Consider the following 24,468-nt stretch of genomic DNA (forward strand, 5'->3'; position numbering starts at 1 on the left):
ACACTTTAATTACATTTGTAACGGTTGATTTGGCAACTTTTAGCGATTTTGCCAACTTTGCGTGCGAGTAGCTCGGATTTTCGCGATGCGCGAGCAAAATTTTGATACGCTGCTCTTCTTGCTTGGACGGCATTTTGACAACTGAAGAGTGAATTCCAAAATCAAAATAGGAGCAACATTCTACACACACACACCTTCAAAATGAGGGGTGTTCAGGTTTTTTAAATGCAAAATTGAAAGAAATACGTCAAGTTGATATTGACCAAATTTTGACCGTATCACCCTTTATTGTCATCAATTCTTGACTAAATACTCATTAGTCCAAACACATTTCAACGCTATAAAGTTAGAAAAATAATTATAACCGTTTTGTGTAAGCCACCTCACTGTGCCATGGCAGAACGGCCATTCTACCGGTTTATTCTATGTTAATTTCTAAGCACAACACCGTGTGCGACCAGGATGTCATCATATATTATGAAAAAGTTGATTTTATCACAAAATTACCTCATTTATTGCATCTTTCACATTCTCTCTTCTAGTTTTACAATTTTTTCAGTATTTGATAATAACTAGTTCTTGTTGTTGAATAATTTGTGAGTACACAGACCATAAGACCGTTTAAAAGAAATATTTGTAAACCATAAATGACACTTATCATTATCGCCACCGTGTTTGTAAGAATCAATAATTTATATTTATACCTTGTTTGTAGAGAACAGATCATTTGATTTTAATGAAAGGGTTGAATGTTTCAAATACATTATTCTCTAAACCAGATTAACTTATAACAACACAGCAAAAAAAAATTAATATTACATCCAAGAGGATGCACTTCAATCATGTCGAAAATCTCATGTAATTTTTATGGCCACAAAAATAAACAAATGCAGTAAAAGCAGCGTAATACCCCGTACAGACTATGGCTTATATCATGTAATATAGGATGTCTTGCAATGAGCACTCATGCATAGGATTTCCAGTGAAAACTAGATGTATGAGTGCTCATTGCAAGACAGCCTATATTACATAATATAAGCCATAGTCTGTCCGGGGTATAATGTCAGTCAGCACTGTATCAAAGATAGTTTTGTCCTTTTCGGCAAGAATATTACACCCCGTTCACATTACAGCGTATATCACGTGATATACGCTGTCTTGCAATGAGCACTCATACTACTAGTTTTCACTGGAAATCCTATGTATGAGTGCTCATTGCAAGACAGCCTATATTACGTGATATAGGCTGTAATGTGAACGGGGTATTACACCATATTTTTGACTCGATTGAAGTGCATCCAGTGTTATTTTTTTGCTGTGAACAGCTCTGATTGGAAGATCTGTGAATGTTTACCTGGAATCTTAAACATCGATGCCCACATTAAAACAGATCGAAAAGCATAATTGTAATCCGAGGATTTTGCCAGTTGCAGCTCGCCACCGTTATGGTACCAACCCGTCCAAATTGTACGTCTCTGTATCTCATAACATGTTACCCTATATATAATACATGGCGTGGGTAGCGCGGGACAAGTCTAACACTAACCTCTTATTCGGTACGTAATATTTGAACGGAGTGTAGGCTAACTGAGCAGATTTAGGGCTGCCCACATACCTCGTGAGCAGTTAGGGTGATAGTTAGGATGTGTACACGGTCCACACAAATAAAAAAAAAGTTTGGATAATTGTCCACGCGGAGGGAGGGGGTTGGGTCTAAATTCACTCAAAAACTGTACACTTGGCTTCTGGACAGCCCCTTTTGAAATACAGATTAAATTGGTTATGCGCATCAATTGAATAGGATCGGTGTACCGGTTATGGCTATACTTTCCTATTATGGTGTGTTCCAATTGTGGGCATATGGAAATCCCATAGGCCATAATTGGAACACACCATAATAGGATTCTGTTCTATTCTAGTGAGGAAAACGTATCATACTTGTGAAATGGAAGAATCGCTTCATCACTTGAGCGTAACTGGTACCAATGATTACGCATTCCTCCATTTTATAAGTAGGGTGTATGATATAACTCGTTTGGCTCAATAGAATGAAGCGGAATGATCCAAAAAGTGGATGTTGATGTTTTTCAGTGAAATATACTGAAAATACCCTACAAAATTATTACCAACAGCAGTACTCCAATGTCGCTCGTGCTAAACAAACTATTGGCATTGACGAGAGCTCTGTAACTCATTGTTCCTTTGGGGAAATTGCATATGTAACTGTCAGTCTATGTGTGAAACATGGTGGATATTTTCTTATTTTCTCACTCCTCCACAAAATCATACAAGGAACTGTCAAAATTTGTGTAAATAAACGTCACTTCGGCACTGTCATCAAGGCGAATTGCTTATATTAGTCCAAAAACCTCAACAATTCTCGATGAACATTTCAAATGGCCTATCTGCTTTGATCAATTCTCTTCATCGAATTTCTCTATTTATAACCACTGCTATGCAAACAGATTTCGCGCTAATTCTACCACATAGTTTGATAAATGAGGTTCTAATCTAGCGTCCAAAACGTCAAATACGACAGGGAAAGGTTTTGCAGCTGAGTTATTGACGAAAGAGAAAGTCGATGAAGAGAATCGATCAATGCAGATAGGACCTTTTGAAATGTTTATCTAGAATTAGTAAAAGATCAGCTAATCAGGATGGTCTCATACAATATTATAAATGACGTCACACGTGGCTAGTGAAATGTCTGTTAATGATATTTAACAAATTCCTATAGCTAATATAATATTATCTTTCAAACGTGGCACAATGGGACAGCATGGTATTTCTGTTGCACAAAAACCATAGCATAGCATGCTTGGGTGGATTGACAGGGATTTACAGATATCTTTAGGCTCTGAACCATTTGGTGGATTATTACAACTTTTGGTTAAAATTTGACATATAGAAAGTTATCGATGAACCCTGCTATCCGAGCGTGGTTACTTCTGACAGAAAAGAAGTTGAATTTCGACAACCTTGGCTAAGTTGTTCTCGAAAACCGGTTGATCGACAGCATAGGGATTTTCGAACATAGAAAATAACTTTCAAAATGTCACTTTTAACCGAGGGGGACGACTCTATCTACGATGCAAAAAAGATTGTGTTTTGCTGTGGCTAGCTGCGCGCACACTGAGTATATAGAAAGAAGATTGATGACGATTCTGAAGATTTCCTGCAAAAAATTGATGAGCGATGCAAGTAGATGCGACAAATGAAAGAAGATTGTTCGAAGATTGATTCGCTAGTGTGAGATTTGTTGACCATCTAAACTTGAGATTTAGATGTGTCGCCCCCCTCGCTTTTAACCATGAGTTAAATTAAACTCGGCAAATGGTTAACAGCCTTATAGTACGTTCAGACTACAGAGTTATAACATGTTATAGCGCTATCTTGATGGTGGTTTCTGTGTTGCAATTATTTGACAACCGTTATAACATGTTATAATTCTCCAGTCTGGACAGCGTTTTAGACGTCATTTTATTCAGTTTTATTAGGTTTTGAACCGTTGGGGTTAACCTCAGTCTGATGACAGTTCAGTGAAACTGTTTACGTGGACTTAGTCGATTTTTTCATGGGTAGATTTTTTCGATCATTTTTCAGACTGCAGTGAGATGTAAACCACACTTGTCCACGAGCAACATCCTTTGACCGCGCTATTCCTTGACAATTTTCCAGTTAAAATTTGGAAATTCTAGAATTTTTTTTTTCGAAAAAAAAACACTAATACCCCGGACAGACTATGGCTTATATCATGTAATATAGGCTGGCTTGCAATGAGCACTCATATATAGGATTTCCAGTGAAAACTAGATGTATGAGTGCTCATTGCAAGCCAGCCTATATTACATGATATAAGCCATAGTCTGTCCGGGGTATAAGTGTAACAGTAACAGTACCACTGAACTGTCAAAAAGGTTCAGTCGATTAACACTGAGTTCATTCGTGACGTCACGCTGTAGAACCTAATTGACTTCTTGCCGCAAGATATCACTAATACCCCGTTCACATTACAGCCTATATCATGCAATGAGCACTCATATATAGGATTTCCAGTGAAAACTAGATGTATGAGTGCTCATTGCAAGACAGCGTATATCACGTGATATAAGCTGTAATTTGAACGGGGTATACTACAACCTGTGTAACCCGTGTAAAATCGATTTGTTTATTATTTTCAACCATGAAATCCACTGTCAAAGTGTTCGACTTGACAGCGGTTTATTTTTTTATTTTCAACCAGTAAAACGCATGTATTAGTGAAACTGATCACTAATACTAATACATACATACTATGGCTTATATCTTGTAATATAGGCTGTCTTGCAATGAGCACTTATGCATCTAGTTTTCACTGGAAATCCTATGTATGAGTGCTTATTGCAAGACAGCCTATATAACATGATATAAGCCATAGTCTGTACGGGGTATAATACCCCGTACAGACTATGGCTTATATCATGTAATATAGACTGTCTTGTAATGAGCACTCATACATCTAGTTTTCACGGGGAATCCTATGTATCAGTGTTCATTGCAGGACAGCCTATATTACATGATATAAGCCATAGTCTGTACGGGGTATAACGGTATTAAAGAACTCTATAGAACAGTCAACTCTCCATTCTCGCTTCATTTTTCAATAGGTCCTATCTACAGTGAAGATTCTCTTCATCGGCTTTTTGGTTGGATCGCCACGGCCGTGTTTAGATATTTTCGAATATTTTCAACACATATTTCGATGGAAGAAGCAACAATCTTGCATCTAATACGACAAAGACGACAGGAAAAGTTTTTGTAGCCAAGTTATATACGAAAGATAGAGTCTATGAAGAGAATAAATTGATCATAAAAATATCATACATCCAGCTTTCTATATCTCGATAATCTCTCTATCTCAATCGATCTCTATGTCGATGGTCGTTAGAAAACATTCGGGAAAGAAAAATCTAGTCTACGTTTGAAGGAAGCGATCGAGTTTGTTTTGGATACGGAATAAACAAATCTAGCGTTCAGAATCAAAAGGACCTAATTGCGATAATCGATTATCTTCATCGATTTTCTCTTTGTATTACTACACTTAAGTGAAACAATTTTCCGAAATTTTTCCAATACTATGATGAAAAAGGTTATACTGGCTAGCAGAAGCAATAACAGACGCACCGAAAAATCTAGCTAAGTTACTAATAAAAGAGAAAATCGATCATCAGAAATACACTTTTTGAACCCGAAATGCCTGTAGGATCGTACCAGTAAGCTAATAAATTGCCGTTCTGTATGTCTATCTCGATGGTCAATATCGAGAAATGAAAAGGTGACTGCATTTAGATGGTTCTCAAGAAGTGCAAAATTGTTTATTTTGACTTTTTTAAATTTTCATAGGCATCAAAACGCCACAGCCTACTAGCAGCGATACATTGAAGGTGTTCAATAATTGTATGTTTAGATATGTTTGGCCAGCAATAACAATGAAAATGCTTTTTCATCTATTGTTTATGTTATGTTTCTCAGAGAAATACTAAATTTAGTTCATAATTTAAAGCACATTACTGAACAATTATCATGCAAATCTGCGTGCCATACATAAAATAGTAACAACGTGTAGCAACTTCTTTAACAGTGGTAGCCCCGAAGAAAAAAGATGGAACTCGTGTTTATTCAGTTACTCGGGGGTGTCCAACCAATTTTCCCAATGTTTTCCCCAGTCATCAAACCAATTTATTCACAAAAAATGATACAAATTGAAAAAAATGGGTTCTTCGGGTCTTCCATTGTTAATGTATACTTTCTTTGTTACACCATTGTCGAGTACACCAGATTTGGTTTGTATTCTGTGGATTGCTTTCAAATTAAATGTTACATAATACGAATCAAATGAGTCCAATGTGTTATACCCCGTACAGACTATGGCTTATATAACGTTATATAGGGTGTCTTGCAATGAGCACTCATACATCTAGTTTTCACTGGAAATCGTATGTGTGAGTGCTCATTGCAAGACAGCCTATATTACGTAATATAGGCTGTAATGTGAACGGGGTATTAGGTCGAAAATAAGAAAGACATACCTTATACCTTATACCTTGTACAGACATTCCATACATTGTACTCCTTCAATTAGTACCCCAGTCAACGTACTACTCGGCATGTCGGTTATAAGTATTAGAGTTTTGTGTATTTATAAATGGTCACTACCCTCTACAACGTTGCTCTGTAATTCAGACTAAAATACACGTGGGTAAAGGATTTTTAATTTTTCAATTTATAATTTTTTGGGGCTGTCCATTAGCCATACATCATTTTAAAGTGATTTTAAAACCTTTGCGCCTCCTTGTGTACGTAATAATCAGTAGCAAAGCCACTCTCTCTAAAGTGTCTACACAGTTTGTGGACAATCCCTTAGTGAATTCAAATTCATGTTTTATCATCAGGGTTGTTAATGACGTTAACGTTGGTTAACGTCTTCAATACAAATTCCCATTGAACACGTTAATGCTGACGTTAACGATAAACATTGATACAAATGGACATTACTTTTCTAAGCCATGCGCACTGAAATCCAATTTTATTCATACAAATCAATACTACCCGAGGGAACATTTCGCGTAAGAACATAACATAATAATTATGAGCAACGTCTGGTTGAATGTTCCTCTCTACTATAGAAAATAGGGTTTCAGAATCATCACTTAGAAATGCAATGTCGTTTTTTTAAATCTACAGAATAGAGATAGTGATCAGATCCATACCAAATGATAAATCGACCAGACTCGACCTTCTCCGATTTGCATGAAACTTTACATAATTGTTTGTTATGGGTGATCATTCATATTTGTGCTAATATTCGGTCATTTTCAATCTTGCAATTTTTCTCAAAATATACATTCGACAAAGCTGTAAAGAAAAATAACATCTTTCTAGGAATTGTACTAACTAAAAGTTATTGTTATTGGTCAAATTTTATTGTAAATTTTTAAGTTTTCAACATTTCAAAATTTTGTATTTTTAATTAGCCTTATTAAAAGAAAATCAAATATATTGAACAAGTTAATTTCTTGTAATTTAAATTTTTAACACTATTTTGGATCTTAGCAAAAATATGAATGATTTCACATAACAAACAATTATGTAAAGTTTCATAATAATCGTCAAAAATTCATTTTTTTTTTAACTATTTGGTCTGTACTGCTCAGTGTTATAGCAATTCCACGGTATAAATGTATATATGCCGAACGTCTTATAGATTCTAGCAAGGTAGTAACATTTCTTTAAGAAAAACGCTTAACAATACATTTATATTCGTTGGTTCAAAAATTTTATTTAATTTTGACGTCATATCCTTAAAGAGGGCAGATTTTTTTCCGATTGTTTAGGCTCTAATTGTTTCAATAATCACATAAAGTTCTTGCCATTAAGATATGGCATCACCTTCGAATTATGTTTAATCAGTATTCAGCAAATATTTTGTACATACATACATTGGAAGCATCATTAGGAGACTCAATACATTAATGAAGGGTTGTTCTAAGTTGTCTAAATTGAGCAAACTTATCAAGCAATGCGTTCCCGAAAACCATGCCTTGTTTCGTTAAAATAAATATTTCTACGTACTGTCTACACGGACACCTAAGAATCATACCCACATCACAAATAAGGTAAAAACAGTTTAGTTTGTGTGGTTTCCATTTTCCAGTTTCGCTTTCTTTTTGGCTTGATCTATTGATGCTGTCGCTAAATAGTTAGATCCCTCTAAGTGAAGCGTGCTTTGTCGATGTGATTTGCGTACGAGGCAAAATACAGCAATCACTAACAGGAAACCTCCAATAGCAAATAGTGCAATTGTAAGCACAAATTTAGCTTTCGCTGGGACGGTGGTAGCCACTTTCATCAGTTCGAGTATTTGATCAGGAAGAGAATCGATGCCCTCTTCGAACCACAATATGGGGAAGACGATATCTGGGAAATTTGCAACCTGTTTGATATCTACCACCTGACTAACAGCAAGGTTGATCTGGATACGCGCTCTTGCCCGAAGTGCTGTTCCCATTTCCTAAAAAGAGAAAAAATAAAAAGATTTTTTTGTTAGAATTACATAGGAGGTTAAGTATCTATATTTTGTATTGAAATCCGCTCGCACATCTTCCCACTTCTCCTTGTGTGTCGTAATTTGTGAACAAAGAGTCTGTAGTGATTGGATGTTTGTACTACCCTTCGTAGGAAGAACCAAAAGCCGTCGTGTGCTATATAAAACTCAATGATTGTGCAGAGCTCAACCAGTAATGGTCTTATTGCAGTCCACAGTCACATTGACCCTCCCAGGCATGTTTCAGTGTCCCCAGAAATATCCCGGTGCCGGGAAAATTGCCAATTCCGGAACATGCCCGGGAAGGCCAGAGTGATTGTGGACTCTTAATATGGCCATTACTGGCCGAGTTCTGCAAAGAATCATGAAATTCGATATGCAGCACTATGGGTTTTAGATCTGGTCGAGAATTGTCCACTTCCTCGGGTCACCAGAACATGCGCGGAAGGCCCAATGTGATCGTGGGCTCTCAATAAGGGCAAAACTGTTACGTTAAATCATGAAATTTAATGTGTCGTTCGGCGGGCTTTACTTCAGGTTGAGAATTGGCCTTGGGGGCACTGGGGTATTACCGGGGACACCAGAAAATGCTCGGGAGGGCCAAAGTGATCGTTGACACTCAATGAGGTTATTACTAGCCGAGTTCTGAAAAATCATGACATTTCATACGTCACACCCGTCGTGTAATTTTTCGGAGTTGACCTAGGGTGATCCTAGAAAAAATAGTCATGAAAGTCATCTTCTAAAGACTTTTAAAACTCTTTAAGACGAATGTTTTATAGCAAAATGTGTTGTCTGTATCTCTTCTAATAAAAAAGATATACCCGAATATAGTAAAAAATATGAATTAATTCAAATTGATTTTATACGAGTTTAAAAAATAACATACCTCCAATTTTTTCATATTATTGAGAATAACATACGCCCTTTCAAATTCCTTAAAAAAAAACTTTTTTTTTGTTTGCCCCAACCAGAGATATTAACATGTGAAAAGTGCATATTTTCGTGTAAAAACGTCAATAACTCTTGATCGGCGAAAGATATTGACAAGCTTTGTGCGGCAAAAATTTGCGCCTTCTTAAGATCTAAAAGTTATTTCAAGACACCTTTGCTGAGAAATTCGAAATAAAAAAACTAGAGCAAAACAACTGTTTTTTAGAGCCACCCTAACTCAATTTAAGAAAATAGCTCTAAATCGGCCAATTTAAGAGATACAAAAAAGTTGTTTTCTACAAAGTTGCTTGAAATCAGCTCAGCTATAGCTTTGCCCAGGAATGTATACCTTAATTTATTCAAACAAATAAGTTAGATTTTTGATTTTAATGATAATACGAACCAACCTAAAATTCATTGTCATACAAATGAGGGCATAACTATAAGGAACAACTTTGTAGAAAAGACTTTTAGTCCAAAGTTTCAATTTCAGGCTCAAAGCATATCATTCCACCTAAATCTGCATTCTGGACCACTGTGCAATGGTTAAGGACACAGGTTATAGGATATATTTTTGTATCTGTTATGTACATGATGCCCAGTTGATATAAGGGTTCCATTAAAATCTCATCTGAAAATTAGGAAAATTCAGGCCCACTCTCAGCTTGATGTGTTCATCGAGTGCCTCTACAGTTTTTGTTAAAATAACATCTCTATTGTTGGCACTGCTGCTATTCGCATTACAGTCCCAGCGAACAGGATTTCCATATGACATGGGACTGTTATGCAAATAGTTGTATTCTATGCCTGTACCATTTATGCATGCGTATGGCGAGTATTTAATATGATACCTAGAGAAATCGGGAAATTTTTCAGACCGATCAAACCCAAGACCAGACAGGGAATCTAAGCTGACTGCCTCCAGTATGGATGATGTAGATGTTTTAAAAAGATTGATCAAGTTACATTAAACGCTCGGCTCTTTTTATATCGGCATTATATTGTAAACTAAACATTCGCCCTTATTCTCGTTTTCGTTCGAACTGTATTTTTCATAAAAAAAAAACATTTTAGTTTTGTATGGGAAATACGGTTTGATCAAAAATGAGAATAAGGGCGAATATATTGCCGATATAAAAAGATTCGAACGTATTGCATATTTTCAATGTTTCCGGATTTTGATGGATAAGAAAAACACGCTCATTCATCTCAAGACTATTTGATATCATCAAGTCCAAGCTCTAATAGACATTTTAAAATCCATTCATGAGAATATATAATATGTACCCCTATCACACTACAGCAGAAATAAACGTCATATAGAGTATCCCGGTATAAAACTTCAAACGTATTATTTCTAGGTGAAATCTTGATATTTGGATTCTGCAATCAAGATAGGCTGATGTAATATGATCGGCGAAAATGTATTCGATAAAAATGGTGCTGTAACTTTTAAACTATTGTACAAAATAACTTCAAAGTTAAAAATATGTCATGATTCAAATACGCGCTTCGACTTGGGTTTTAAAATGTTGGCTTAAAAATATTATATTGCATATTTTGCCCCCAATTAGATTCCCAGCAGAATAATTTTGTCACACCACAAAATGTTCACACCGTTTTCAGCATACATTGGTTCATTTCGGTTTGTTTACCTGCTATTCCCTTTGTACTTTGACGTGTGAACATATGTTTTCAACTATCAAATATGTTCACATAAGTCTAAAAACCAAAGCAACCCGCAATACATTGGATAAAAACTACATTTTGATATTTTTAAATTATTGTTTCCATTCTGAATCTCGGTAAGTATTTCACTGAGATTATAAGAACTATGTGTGTAGGTATAACACTGTAGTTATAATACCGAAAAACCGACATGAATGACCATAGCAAAAACAATAGAATTTCTCACCAAAGCACACTACTTACATCTGGCTTCGTGTTCGCGGGAAATATTTAGCTAAGTCATGAACCCGCATGCAAAAGTTATGAATTGGTTCGTGTCTGATCTATTCTGGACAAATTATTTTTATCTAGATCAAAAAATCCTATGGTTTTGACAGTTCGGATCACTGCACATTTAAATCGGCCGTTTACGATTTTCGGACAAAAGTCAGAATTAAGTTTCATGTCGGTTTGTCGGTGGTTATAACATGTTACAAGGATATATTGATGATATTTTTCTTGTTGATAACTATTATAAAATATGACAAAGGCTGTAGTACGATGCAAATAAGGCATTAAATTGGCTATAATCGCATATTTAAAGGTTTTTTTTTAAATTCTTTAACGATCTTAGTTTTCAGTTGCTGTTTTTTGAGAACCGTCGCCTTAGTTATGGGTCACTTCCATCTGATCAACACGCAGAACTGACTGAGCCATAATAGTAGTAGCTTCTTAGTTGACTGTATAGTGGAAACAATTTATTTTTATTTTTGTCTGTTGAAATGCTGCAAAACAAAGGCACATAGCTCGGCAAAAACCGATACAGCCGATTAGCTCGGTATTTACTTTTACTGAGATCTCAGCAAAATTTATGTTTGTTAGCTGAGATCTCAGCAAAATTTTCGTTTGTGAGCTGAATTTCGGCATGTTTTTTACTATCCAGAAAAATAAAATGCAGAGCCAGTCAGTGGTGCCAATCTCGGCAATACAAATCAAATGTGTATGATATCTTACCGGCTGTACATCGATGAACAGTTGATGTTTCTCTTTTTCAGGTGGTGAAATTCCTTCAACTGCCGTTCGCAACGACTGGTCGGCCAGGTAGAAGTGGGGAAAACTGAGTAAAATTGGTGAATCTAGAGGAAGTAGAAGATTGTGAAATAATTTAAAGATAAATGTGCTTGAATGATAGTTACCGTATTGGCAGAGTGAAACGTTGAACATGCCATTAGGTGCACATGGCGGTCCTGCTGGACAGTAGCACATGTTGTCCTTGTTGATATCAACCGATGCGAATACATCAACCGCTGGGCTGAAACGGAATCCTTGCACACCGTTTCTAACGGTTACCTCTTTTTCAAAGGATAGCGGTAGAAGACGACAAAGGTCCTTTTCGTATACGTGTAAAGTTGCATTTTTTGATATGTGTGGTGGAAAGATGGATCCATCTGTTCCATTTAGACGATTGCACTGTTCAGTTGACCAGTGGGTCTGGTGAGACCTGCCGTTGTACTTGTCAATTATACCGTACTGAGTAATATCGTCAACGCCTGACCAAATAGTTACCCTATCCTGCAAATATTCGTAAAAATAGATTTCATCCAATTTTGTAGTTAGGAACAGCTTATTACCTTTGATGTACTATTTTTGCCGTACATAAGACCAAATTCTTCGTACGGTAGTTTTTGTTCCTTCGGTACTACATCCTTAGCAAGTTTTAGAAGAGGATCTTCGTAGCCCCACAACAGTTGTCCCACGGAAACCTCAACGAATGGTTTAATTTTCAAAATATCCATAATACTAGCCATTGCAAGTCTCAAGAATCTACACAGAAAGGCAAATTTACCAGAAGTCTTAATATTTATTAGCTATTTTTATAGTTCATTGAGTTTACCTGGCTGCATGTTTACTTTGCGATGTAGCACTAAGCATTGGAATGTTTGGCACTATAACTACATCGTCCTCGGAACCTTCAGATTGATCCTCATCGAAGATGTATACCCTCTTCTGGTTATAACTGATGGTACCGTTGGGATTTTCAACGATATTGACTTTCTCCCATGTTTGCCTGTAATATATAAAATACATGATTAGATTGGGTGTTTAGTGACAACTACTTCTGTTTGCCGAGAAAAAGATTGTGGGTTCTAATTCGATCCTTCTACTATACATAAAAAATATATGGTTATATCACTTTTGTATAGTGAATACTGATCCCTATTAATCGGTTGTTCCATTTTTTTGCAATGTTTTTCCCTTTCCATAATTTGTTTTCTACATAAGTCAATATCCTCTGGGTACAAAGTCTGCTCATTTGCATTGCACAGGACGTGGCCTTATTCACATTTGAGGAAAAATGGCTTCTTGTCTGATATTTAACTTTGTTGCTCTATAACTCATTCAACACACTGAAGAACAACTAGATCATAGTTGAAGATGCTAATTTCAAATAACAGACTGTAGTGATAATTTTATACGATAGATGGAGTAGATGAAAGTCTAGAGTTGATAGTTCCGTTAGAGTACGGCAGTGTGAAAATTGCATATAGATAGTAGAATAGCGAGCTAGGACAACTTTTTAAGGAAGGTACAAATTGGTTTTTTCATCTCTCTTTACCAAACTCTCCCTTTGGAGAGGAATGGTGAGGGGTGTCCACCGCCGCCACCACTGGCATAAAGAGATGAAAGCCGACCGCTCAAGTACCAACGATGTGTTTGAAATAGTTCTACCGATTTTTACCGCACTTCAGTGGTTATTTGAAGGAAGGCATCCAGTCGTAGGTTTGGAAATTGTAGCTATTGTTTACCCCTACCACTATACGGAAAGCAATTTAAAAATGGGACAACCTATTTCCAAATTTGAGAGGAAGGGTGTTTTACGTCATCGTCAATACCTTTTATCGTCAGAGGATAAATTAAATCCTTAAGCAGGATATAGTTTTATGCTTAAGAATATCATAATTATTGGTAAATAAATTTACGCACTCACAAAACTCATTTAAACCAATTGGTAACTGCACAAAGTGTACTTTTCACCTAACCGATACAACTCCCTACATACTGAAATGCATGACAACCAGTTTTTAAGTACATTTAAATAATATCGATGTATATCTGATTTATCTTTACCGGAACTTATTTCAATTAGCGGACTTTCAGACATTGTGTTATTATTTATCACTTTAACACTTCTTAATGTCATTCGTAAAAATCGGCACAGGACGCAACCCCAATGATCCAAAGTGTAATTTTGCTACAGAAGGCTCTGTTTAAAAGCATTATGACTAGACATTTTTACATAGATATTAATATTTATCCCACTGCCAGTGTTCGGAAAATCGTTCTCAAATATCATTCATTGAGTCTCCCTGAGAGAATAAACTTACATGCGAATTTGACAAACCAATCTCACGCTTGAGATTCTCTTGCATTTTCACACACTCACACTCACACCAACACCAAACAATAATTTCAGCTTAAAACTAATAAAAACCTCAAACGTGAATTGATAGCATGCTTATATATGTTGGGTTAGTTTTGCATCCATTGATGCAAAACAATAAATAACACCAAAATATAAAGCAATGCATTTTTGAACTTGGAAACTCATCGGTGATTTTTCTGCAGTTGAATTTTACAAGGCAATGCTCATAGGCTAATAAGTTCACGCATGAAATTTTAGTTTTTGAGTTTTCTCCGAACATTGCCCATTTATATTTCCTAATAATTACTTTTTGAAAAAAATTGCCGCAGGAACGACAGATTTTCATACATCTTCTTTGATTGTTACTACAATTCTTCCGTGAGCTCGGTAAACATGTAGTATCCGAGAGTGATGCGCATGATTGAGAACGAATGTGCTGTAGTAACGAATAGCACACATTTTGCCCATGGGCAGTGCAGTGAGCTACTAGCACCTCCTTCAGAAAATAATATCAGTGAGTAAAATGGTCGTCCTATTAAGAACTTTCAGTTCACGAACGATTAGTTGTAAATAATGTCATATTTGCATATGTTGGTATTTGAAATCAAAAGAATTTCAACTAATTTTACTACATTTTTCAAATATGAATTTTACTATCATCCCATTCATTTGTTCTTTGAATATTATGTCCTCACTGAAATTTTGCACCTCCACTTCGTAAGTATTTTATGTCCACTTTCGCAGTTGTTGATAATTAAAAATTAGAGTATGGTTGGGCAGGATGGATCTAGGGTAAATGTTGGCTTCGGCACCCATTGACTGTTTTCGGCAACCAAAATTTAAACGTTAATTTCACTATGTTTTCCCATCAACGCACTTCCCTGAATGTGTTCAAACGATTGTTTAGCCTTTCAGCTTCAATCTGATTATATTTGAACGATCGAGCAATCCAGTAATACTACATTTTTCTTCAAATAAAGCATACGCACTACAAAATGAGGTTGATTTCAAGTTGCCGATAATAGAACAGCTGTTTAACACGCAGTTCTAATGGGAAGGTTGCCGAAGAAAAAGAGGCTGCCGACAATAGTCACACTCACCTGAGAAGTTTGGAGCGTTGTAAAAACGCTTTCAAAACGTTTTGAAAAATTCTGTCCATTGGAATGGATAGAGAAGCAAGCAGCAGATGAATGTAAACAAACAGACACATCATATATGTGCGTGACGCTGAGAAAATGCTAGTAGAAGTGCAGACGCTGCTTAGATTGACGAGAATACGTAAATTCCCCTACTTGATTTATTTCTTTTTTATTTTCAACATCAACAGGCTCAAGGTAGCTGCGATGCTAGTTAGAAAAAGCAGGGAGTTGCATTGAACCTGTTGATTTTTACAAACATATAAATTAATAAATGTACTAGTTGACCCAGCTTGCATAACAGCTTCATTGTTTTGGCTTTTTAATATGTCGCTGGAATCTGGTAACTTTCCCAGGTCATGGAAAAGCTCCTATCAAGTATCTATATTTAAAAGTGGCAAAAAGCCTGACATAAGTAATTACCGTGGAATTGCCATTATTTATTGCATTCCGAAACTTTTAGAAGCAATCATCAATGAAAAACTATTTAATCAAGTCAAAAACAAATTAGCTAACATGTATATGAAACATGGATTCTTCAAAAGACGATCAACAAATACAAATTTACTCGAATTCGTCAACTATTCACTGATTTCAATGCACATACAGACTTCAGCAAGGCATTTGATCGCATTGACATACCCATACTACTATTCAAAATGCAAAAAATGAGAATAGAGCCAGGGCATCTCAAATGGCTCAAAACTAATCGTCAAAAACTTACGAGATTAACTAGCCTACGGCTAAAAATCTCAAAAATAAAATTAAAAATAATAATAATCGTTAGCAAATAGTTCGATTCAAAGGGAAGAAATCAAATCCTATTCAAGTTACGTTAGTAGTACCCCAAGGCTCTCATCTAAGCCTTCTGCTGTTTATATTATTTGTCAACACCATTTCCTTCCTTCTTAACAATATAAGATTTCTTATTGATGCCGATGACATGAAGCTCTTTTTAAGAACAAAGAAGACATCGAGATATTCCAGAAGGAAATACAAATTTTCTATATTTGGTTTATCGTAAACTTTTAACAATTAAACGTAAAAAAAAATCAAAAGGATTTAGTAGGAAACGAAACACCCAATCGCTTTTGGAAATCAAGAAGTATAAAAGTGTGAAAGGAATTAGGGATTTAGATATTATCTTAGCTTCAATATTAACATTCATTGGTAAAAATAATACAATCATCAACAGAGCAAACAACATGCTCGGATTTTATACACAGTTTTCAGGACCCATACACAATAAAACATTAAACATTGCCTATGTAAGATCGATATTGGAATATTGTTGCGTAGTTTGGTCAACTTTTCAATCACGCACGAAGAACGATTTTTTTATTGTTTGCACTTCGTAAATTAGGTTAGACAAGATTCCTTTTCAATCATATGAAGCCCGCTGCATGCTCATCAGCATCCAAACCTTAAGAGCGCCGCGAATTTGCAATGGTCTAATTGGTAACGATATTGTTTCGCATCGCATCGATTCAATAACACTTTTATCAAAATTTTATTTTTATTCCAAGCCACTATCGTACAAGCTATGCTAAATTATGACCTTTGAATCAAATGATGGCAACTCTTATAATAAGCATAGCGAAACTATTGACTTAACAATGACAAAAGCCAAATTGAAGCAATACTTCAATTCTATTCGTTAATTACGAACACGCAAAACTAATACAATGTAAACAAGATACTGTTTAGCCTAGCTTTTTTTTAAATATTACATTGTTTAGAAGTAAGACATACAATCTATTTATCATTGTATCAAAACGGTCTACTCTTGATTGACGACAAATAAATAAATAAATAAATAAATAAATAAACTGATCCTTGGAAGACATCATCACCAGATAGTAATTTCACCTGTGGACAAATAATATTATTGTCCAAAAATAATTAAAAAACAATCTCTATTAAAACACAACCTCAATTAGAAGCACTTGAAATTGATGACTTGAAACCATGGGGTAGATGGGGCTGGGATATACCTGCTTCGTTCTCAGACATAAACAATGAGCATGAGAAGAAAAACAAAATTTCCCACAGCCAATGTAAGCCATTATGCAACACAAGCAAACATTTCGGTCAGTCTGACTCGACTACTATAGCAGTAGAGGATTGGCTGCATGCCAAATGTAGTGCTTTCATTGGACAAATAGAAAAATACCTAATGGATGAGAAACAAAAAAAAGCTAGCGCAAGTAAATAAAGGCCAGTTGGTCGAATGGCACACGATAAAGGTGAGTCAAGTGCAAGTTGCTCATTTTGAATGGATATATATTGCTATATTGGAAATGAACGTACATGGACTTATATGAAAAAAAATATACAGCACTGAAAAAAGGGCCTAACAGCTTTTGTAAACAATTATTTCTCTCGACGATTTCTAGCAACTCAAGACACACCCACGCAAACCAATAGAACCGTCGGTTAGGGGAAGTCTTGGTTTATTGGGGATGGTGACGTTGCACAGTGGTCCAGAATGCAGATTTAGGTGGAATGATATGTTTTGAGCCTGAAATTGAAACTTTAGACTAAAAGTCTCTTCTACAAAGTTGTTCCTTATAGTTAGGCCCTCATTTTTATGACAATGAATTCTAGGGTGGTTCCTATTATCATTAAAATCAAAAATCTAACTTTTTTGTTTGAATAAATTGAGGTATACATTCTTGGGCAAAGCTATAGCTGAGCTAATTTCAAGCAACTTTGTTGAAAATAACTTTTTTGTATCTCTTAAATTGGCCGATTTAGAGCTATTTTCTTGAATTGAGTTAGGGTGGCTCTTAAAAAAACAGTTATTTTGCTCTAGTTTCCTTATTTAGAATTTCTCAGCAAAGATGTCTTCAAATAACTTTTAGATCTTAAGAAGGCGCAAATTTTTGTTCCACAAAGCTTGTCAATATCTTTCGCCGATCAAGAGTTATTGACGTTTTTATACTAAAAATATGCACTTTTCAAATGTTAATATCTCTGGTTGGGGCAAACAAAAAAAAAAGTTTTTTTACGGTATTTGAAAGGGCGTATGTTATTTTCAATAATATGACAAAATTGGAGGTATGTTATTTTTTAAACTCGTTTAACATCAATTTGAATTTATTCATATTTTTTACTATATTTGGGTATATCTTTTTTATTAGAAGAGATACAGGCAACAAATTCAGCTATAAAACATTTGTCTTAAAGAGTTTTAAAATTCTCTTGAAGATAACTTTTATGAGAAATTTCAAATAAAAAAGTTATTGCTAAAAAACTATTTTTTCCAGGAACACACTGAAAAGTGCATATTTTTAGTATAAAAACGTCAATAACTCTTGATCGGCGAAAGATATTGACAAACTTTGTGCAGCAAAAATTTGCGCCTTCTTAAGATCTAAAAGTTATTTGAAGACATCTTTGCTGAGAAATTCTAAATAAGAAAACTAGAGCAAAAAAACTGTTTTTTTAAGAGCCACCCTAACTCAATTCAAGAAAATAGCTCTAAATCAGCCAATTTAAGAGATACAAAAAAGTTATTTTCAACAAAGTTGCTTAAAATTAGCTCAGCTATAACTTTGCCCAAGAATGTATACCTTAATTTATTCAAACAAAAAAGTTAGATTTTTTATTTCAATGATAATAGGAACCACCCTAGAATTAATTGTCATAAAAATGAGGGCCTAACTATAAGGAACAACTTTGTAGAGGAGACTTTTAGTCTAAAGTTTCAATTTCAGGCTCAAAACATATCATTCCACCTAAATCTGCATTCTGGACCACTGTGCGTTGGTTTACGTGGGTGAGTCTTGACTTTCTAGAAACCATCTACACTGTCGTTCAGACCGACTCGAAATTGAGTAAAAAGAGGATTTACTCAAAAGTGAATTTTCCGGGAAAAACCCGTGGAAAACCAGGAAATATGGGAAATGGCTCTAATGTTGGCCTATGGACCTAAGATTGGGCCCATCGCTAAAAATCTGCTATTTATCAATTTTATCTAGATGAACGCGTCATTGAGATGGTACTAATGGATATTTTTGGTCGCTATTGAAAATTTAGTCGATTGCTGAATTTATGTATGGGCCGAAATTAGGGGCATTTAGGTCGACAGTACATCCATTTCTTCTACTTCTCGAATATGAGGAAAATCTTAGAATATTTTACTAAATCTTGGAGTATTTTGACAATTCAGAGATAAAATAGCATTTGGCGTCAGATTATCATAATAATACATGCATGCTGCGGTTGTCATTTGCGTTGATTTTTTATCCCTTTCGATTTTTCGATGATTCAACTTTTTCACGCAATATTTATGTTATTTGTCCATAAAAACCCGGTGGAATGGGCTTCGGTGCATTTCCGTTACCTCTTGATTTTTCCAAGGTGAAGGGTGGTCCGTACGAGTGGCCTTACGAGGCTTTTCGGTGGTGTGTTTTTTGCTCGTTTTCTCGTATTGCCTTTAAGACAAACGGACTACCCTCACCGACCTCTGAGTCAGAGTCTAGATCATCAACTGGCAAAATGGAGAACGTTTTACTGCTTTTTGGTGTGGTCTGAGAAGATGAAGCGGTATTCTTCAAGAGTTCTGCTAGTGTTCTCTTGGAGTGTGACCATGGATGTGCTCATAATTTTTTATAAAAATAATGGTCATGTTCGTAGTTTGTCATACAAGTGTATCCGCGGCAGTAGAGCGGTAGTAGTGACAATTCAAAATATCTCACAGTAATTCAAAATAATCTCCAGTGTTGGGAAAATATCAAAAAATCAAATCTCACCATTGCCCAAAATCATGCTTGATTTTGTAGACAACAATCAACTGCGGGCAATATTACAAGTTGTGATATCGTAGCTACGAATATCAAGCTAACAAATATCACCACCTACAATTCTAACCAAACCGTGGTGAGTTTGAGTTTCATGATTTTTGCTTTACATCCGAATGCGACCCGAAACTACCATCAGTGAAGAGTAAATAGAGATCAAGAGCAAATTTTCATTATGTCGTAAGTAACATTTGCACCGATCCGAGAAAAATAAAGTTTTGTTTTGATGACCTATTTCCAATTAAACACATATAATCTCATAGTGATAGCAATGTTTAACATATTTAGCCGGGTTTTAATCATACAAAGGCAAATCGCAAGCTTCCTCCTCTGTTTTGAGCATTTACTCATGTATGTGTAGATAATTTTAGTGCTTCCGACAAAGGGACGTATCAGCTTTTGTAAACAATGCATTTCATCGTTGATTTGGCGTAACTGGTAGCTCGCCCACACATTCTAACACTACCATCAGATAGGGGAAATTTCCCCCTACCTGCTACCAGTTACGCCAAATCGACGATCAAATGCATTGTTTACAAAAGCTGATACGTCCTTTTGAAAAAGTAATCGAGAGATGAATTATTATTGAAATTCTCTTCACCTTATGAAAAGATATTAAAGTATCTTTGCCTTATGAACTAAAATAAACAATTATACCGGTTATGCAAAAGACGTAGTTGATGCTAATTTAGTTTCAAAGCCAACAAATGTTTTGCTTGTATCATACTCACACATAAACATAAGGACCCAGTTCGTCCAAAACTGGTTTGGTACCGTTGTTTAAGAATTCGTCCGCATTGGTGACATTATACACGTATATTCGTATGATTGGCTCTACAGGTGGTTTCGACCACCAGCCGAACGATTGTCCACCCTTTCTTAGTGCTACTTGATGATTAATTACTGCTCTAACTAGTGTGGTAAATCCAAATGTGACTAGAACTCCGAGTACCAGCAAGCCCAAGGCGAATGCTATCACAAACCCTGCAAGAGAGAGAGAGAGAGAAAAGTACAAAAATAAGTAAATTCATGAGCAATCATCATAAAACGGCGAACATAGAAAGCAATGTGTTATCTTTCTATCTATTGTATGTAGCGCAGCTAATTTGCACCGGTATCGACTACTTGTAGCTGCTAGTTACATAGTAATAGTAAGAGTGAATGTAATTTCCATCTCCGTTTAGAAAGTTCAATTTCCAACGCGATACATCATTTCTAAATCTGAAATCTTGAATCCATTTTCCATAGCGCAGCGGTGAAAAGTGTTATGCTGTTGGGCAGCGAAGCGTCAATAATGTATCACATAATTTGATCACTGATGCCTGATCTAGCTCCGACGGTGCTCAAGGCCGTTTAGTAAATTTCAGCTTAGAAGTAGATATTGAAGGCGACTTTTTACGTTTACTCCGTCAAATTCAAGGTGTGACCATGGCAGTTGTGGTACAGTGGCTATTTTTTACAAGAGGCTCTTTGATGGGTATCCGGGTAATCCGGTTTCAATTACGTAAGTAACTTTTATTATCGTGGGGTCATATGTGCCTGCTTTGCGCTCGACCGTGCATCAGGTGGCGATTAGGATGTGCTATACCGACGGTTTAAATCGACGACGTTTCTGTGAAGGCCTTATTGAGGGAAATTATTTGATGAAGTCGAACTTTAGTTGTAGTTTTACTGAAATGGATGCTTCATGCTTTGGAACAAAACTGACTCTATGAAAATTCAAAATGTAGAACTAAGCGCAAAACTCACAAAACTTACGTTTAATGCCGCACTATGATTCATTTCATTTAAGTAGGTACCTACATTTGTTATACACATTTTGAAGAAAGAACAATGGGTTAGAGAATCTCACGACAATTTCCCAATCAACCGTTCAAAGTTTTGCGCTCCACCACGAGCGTGTACAAGGTACTTCTCACAACCTATCTTTTCAATGCAAATTACCCTGTGTTAAATAGGGTTGGAGGCATTTATTTTGGGTCCATCATTGGAATCTATAATTCAAGCAACATGCGTCTGAAAGAACTATGTCTAAATTCATTCAGATTCTGACCCAATGTACACACTTAGATTATTTTACCGAAATCTGTGAAATTTTAACGAAATCTCAACAGCTGAACGTTCGGTAAACAGTTCGGCCATTTAACAGATTTCGGTAAAATAATCTTAGTGTGTAGAAAAGATAAAACATTGTTAGTTCTAACCCGGGTCTTATTCAGAATAGGAGGAAAGGCCCTTTATCAAATCTAATCATTTGTACTATCTTTTGAGCCATGTCCTATATAGGCCTACGCAAATCTAAATTTTGGTGCATTTTTTTATGGGAAATTGTGATTTGAAATAACACACCGGTTTTTAATGATAGTTACACCCTGTTACACCCAACTGGGAAATGTAAAATTTTATTACAGATTTTCATGAAAAGTATGCAGAATTTGCAATGTTTCGTGGCATGAACAGATACTTTAATGTGGTCGCAGGAAGGTTTTAAAATAATTTTGAAATGTTTATGTTTGCTTATTTATTCGAACAAAGTTTGTGTCCCCAAATGCATTGCGTCTAGAAAATAATCTCATGGAGGTTTTATACATAAATTGGATTCTGGAAAAGCTTGCTTGTGCGCTGCAGTTCATTGTAAGAACTGACATTACATTTTTTGTATGAAACATATGCAGAGGATGTAATAAATTCAACCTTGCATTGGATTTAAGAGAAATTAATTTGCGTAAGCCTTGTTTTGAAGTTAGTTTTACAATTCCTAAATTGTAAAAATGAGAATATTTGGACCAAAGTCCTGATGCACTGCCTAATATCAATATCATCTGGTGCTCAGCCGCATCGAGTCTTAATTTGTTTACATCAGCGCATTTATGATAAATTTTGTCAATTACCGGTTTTACCGTATTAAATTGCTCAATACGGTAAAACCGGTAATTGACAAAAATAAGTCATAAATGAAGAATGAATATGCAGTATCATCACTTCATCATCATCATCATCCAGAGCCGAAACTTCTGGAAATTCTTGAGGAAGCGAAATTTGTATCTGGGGCTGTTTCTAGTCTTCAGATAAATGCTGCAGAACGTCATCAGAAGACCTTGGAGGAAGAATTAGCTGAAAGTCCTCCGGTACACAAAAATACAATATCTCCAAAAACTGACCATTCATCTCCTGGATGGTGGTTTTTAGGCAACAAATGGCACTGGAAGCAGGACTGGTCTAAATTTGACGCAAAACAATGGACTCGCAGGTTGCAGGAAAGAGCTGCTGAAAAAGCCAAATGCAGCAGAAAACGACATAAAAAAACAACAATAAATCCACATCCACATCCAAGGAAATGAATACAGCCACACCAAGGGATCGAACAAGCAACTACTGACCACAGCGAAAGTACAATTTGCTGGTCCGCCATTGACCACCGAACACCCAAATTGCAGCCCTCTCGGTCCCAAAATTTATCAACTTCAGGAAGGGTGAAACCATCAACCAATACCGAAAAGAAAAGCAGGTACAATACAACAAGACTGAATCGCCGTCATCACTTCTGCAATCAAATACAACATCTGGATGGTCACTCGACCCTATGCGCCCACCCATCGTAAGCTTGACGCAGCAATCAGCTGATGGGGACGGGCATTTCCTGAAAGCACAACTACGGTACACAAAAATAATGTACATCGTTCGCCTTTATTTGGCATATATGCATGACAAGGAGCCATCGTTTTGCCATGAAGGAATGACGAATATTATCATCAAAATTAATTTGGCATCCGAAGGACTACCGACTTCAGCGGAGGAACTTTGGAAAATCTTTTTCGAGGTGCATGAAGAATATTGTGTAACAAAACAGACGGCATCTGACGACTTGGAATCCTATCGGCGTCATCTTAACAACCAGAGGATCCAACACCTGCAGCGTATAAGGGACAAATTTCACAACCCGAATTTTCGGAAGCAATGACTTCTTTCTACGAGAAAGAGGTAAATAATAATAATAATGAAAATATTTTATCAACCGACGTACTTCAAAAAATTTCTTCACATAAACAGAATGCGACTGAAATTTTGATTTACTGTCAAATTTCAATCGCATGAATAGCCCAGCTAAAATGAAGGAAATCTATCAAAATTTATTATGCTCATCCTTCTCGGTCATCCTGGCAACTGAAACAAGCTGGAACGAAAGCGTGAACAGTGAAGAAATCTTTGGAAATGCCTTTAATGTATTTAGAGATGATCGAAATTTTCATGCAACTCAGAAGAAATCAGGTGGTGGAGTCCTTATAGCTCTTTCGGCCAATTTTAACTCAGAACACATCTTTACACAAAAAATTAACAGTATTTGAGCATATTTGGGTGAAATCACACATAGCCGGTGAAACGCACGTGTTCGCCTCAGTGTATTTTCCACCAGACCAT

The 24,468-nt window shown here is 36.0% G+C and overlaps 1 protein-coding gene across 3 annotated transcripts in view; it reads right to left on the reverse strand.

The window, feature by feature from the left end:
• Positions 1-6,886: 6,886 nt before the first annotated feature.
• The window catches only part of emp (epithelial membrane protein), a 101,304-nt gene continuing 83,722 nt past the window's right edge, over positions 6,887-24,468 (reverse strand). For all 3 annotated transcript variants that reach the window (XM_065226420.1, XM_065226419.1, XM_065226418.1), the window contains exons 3-8: positions 20,781-21,033; positions 12,579-12,752; positions 12,316-12,508; positions 11,881-12,256; positions 11,699-11,820; positions 6,887-8,050 (exon numbers count right to left, since the gene is read on the reverse strand). In XM_065226420.1, the coding sequence (XP_065082492.1) occupies positions 7,667-8,050; positions 11,699-11,820; positions 11,881-12,256; positions 12,316-12,508; positions 12,579-12,752; positions 20,781-21,033 (1,502 nt within the window). In that variant the 3' untranslated portion in view covers positions 6,887-7,666. The remainder of the gene's footprint in view (positions 8,051-11,698; positions 11,821-11,880; positions 12,257-12,315; positions 12,509-12,578; positions 12,753-20,780; positions 21,034-24,468) is intronic.

The sequence above is a fragment of the Ochlerotatus camptorhynchus genome, unplaced genomic scaffold (assembly GCF_037179485.1).
Source record: "Ochlerotatus camptorhynchus isolate MF236.1 unplaced genomic scaffold, CSIRO-AGI_Acam_v1.1 ptg000250l, whole genome shotgun sequence".
In the NCBI taxonomy this organism is placed as follows: domain Eukaryota; kingdom Metazoa; phylum Arthropoda; class Insecta; order Diptera; family Culicidae; genus Ochlerotatus; species Ochlerotatus camptorhynchus.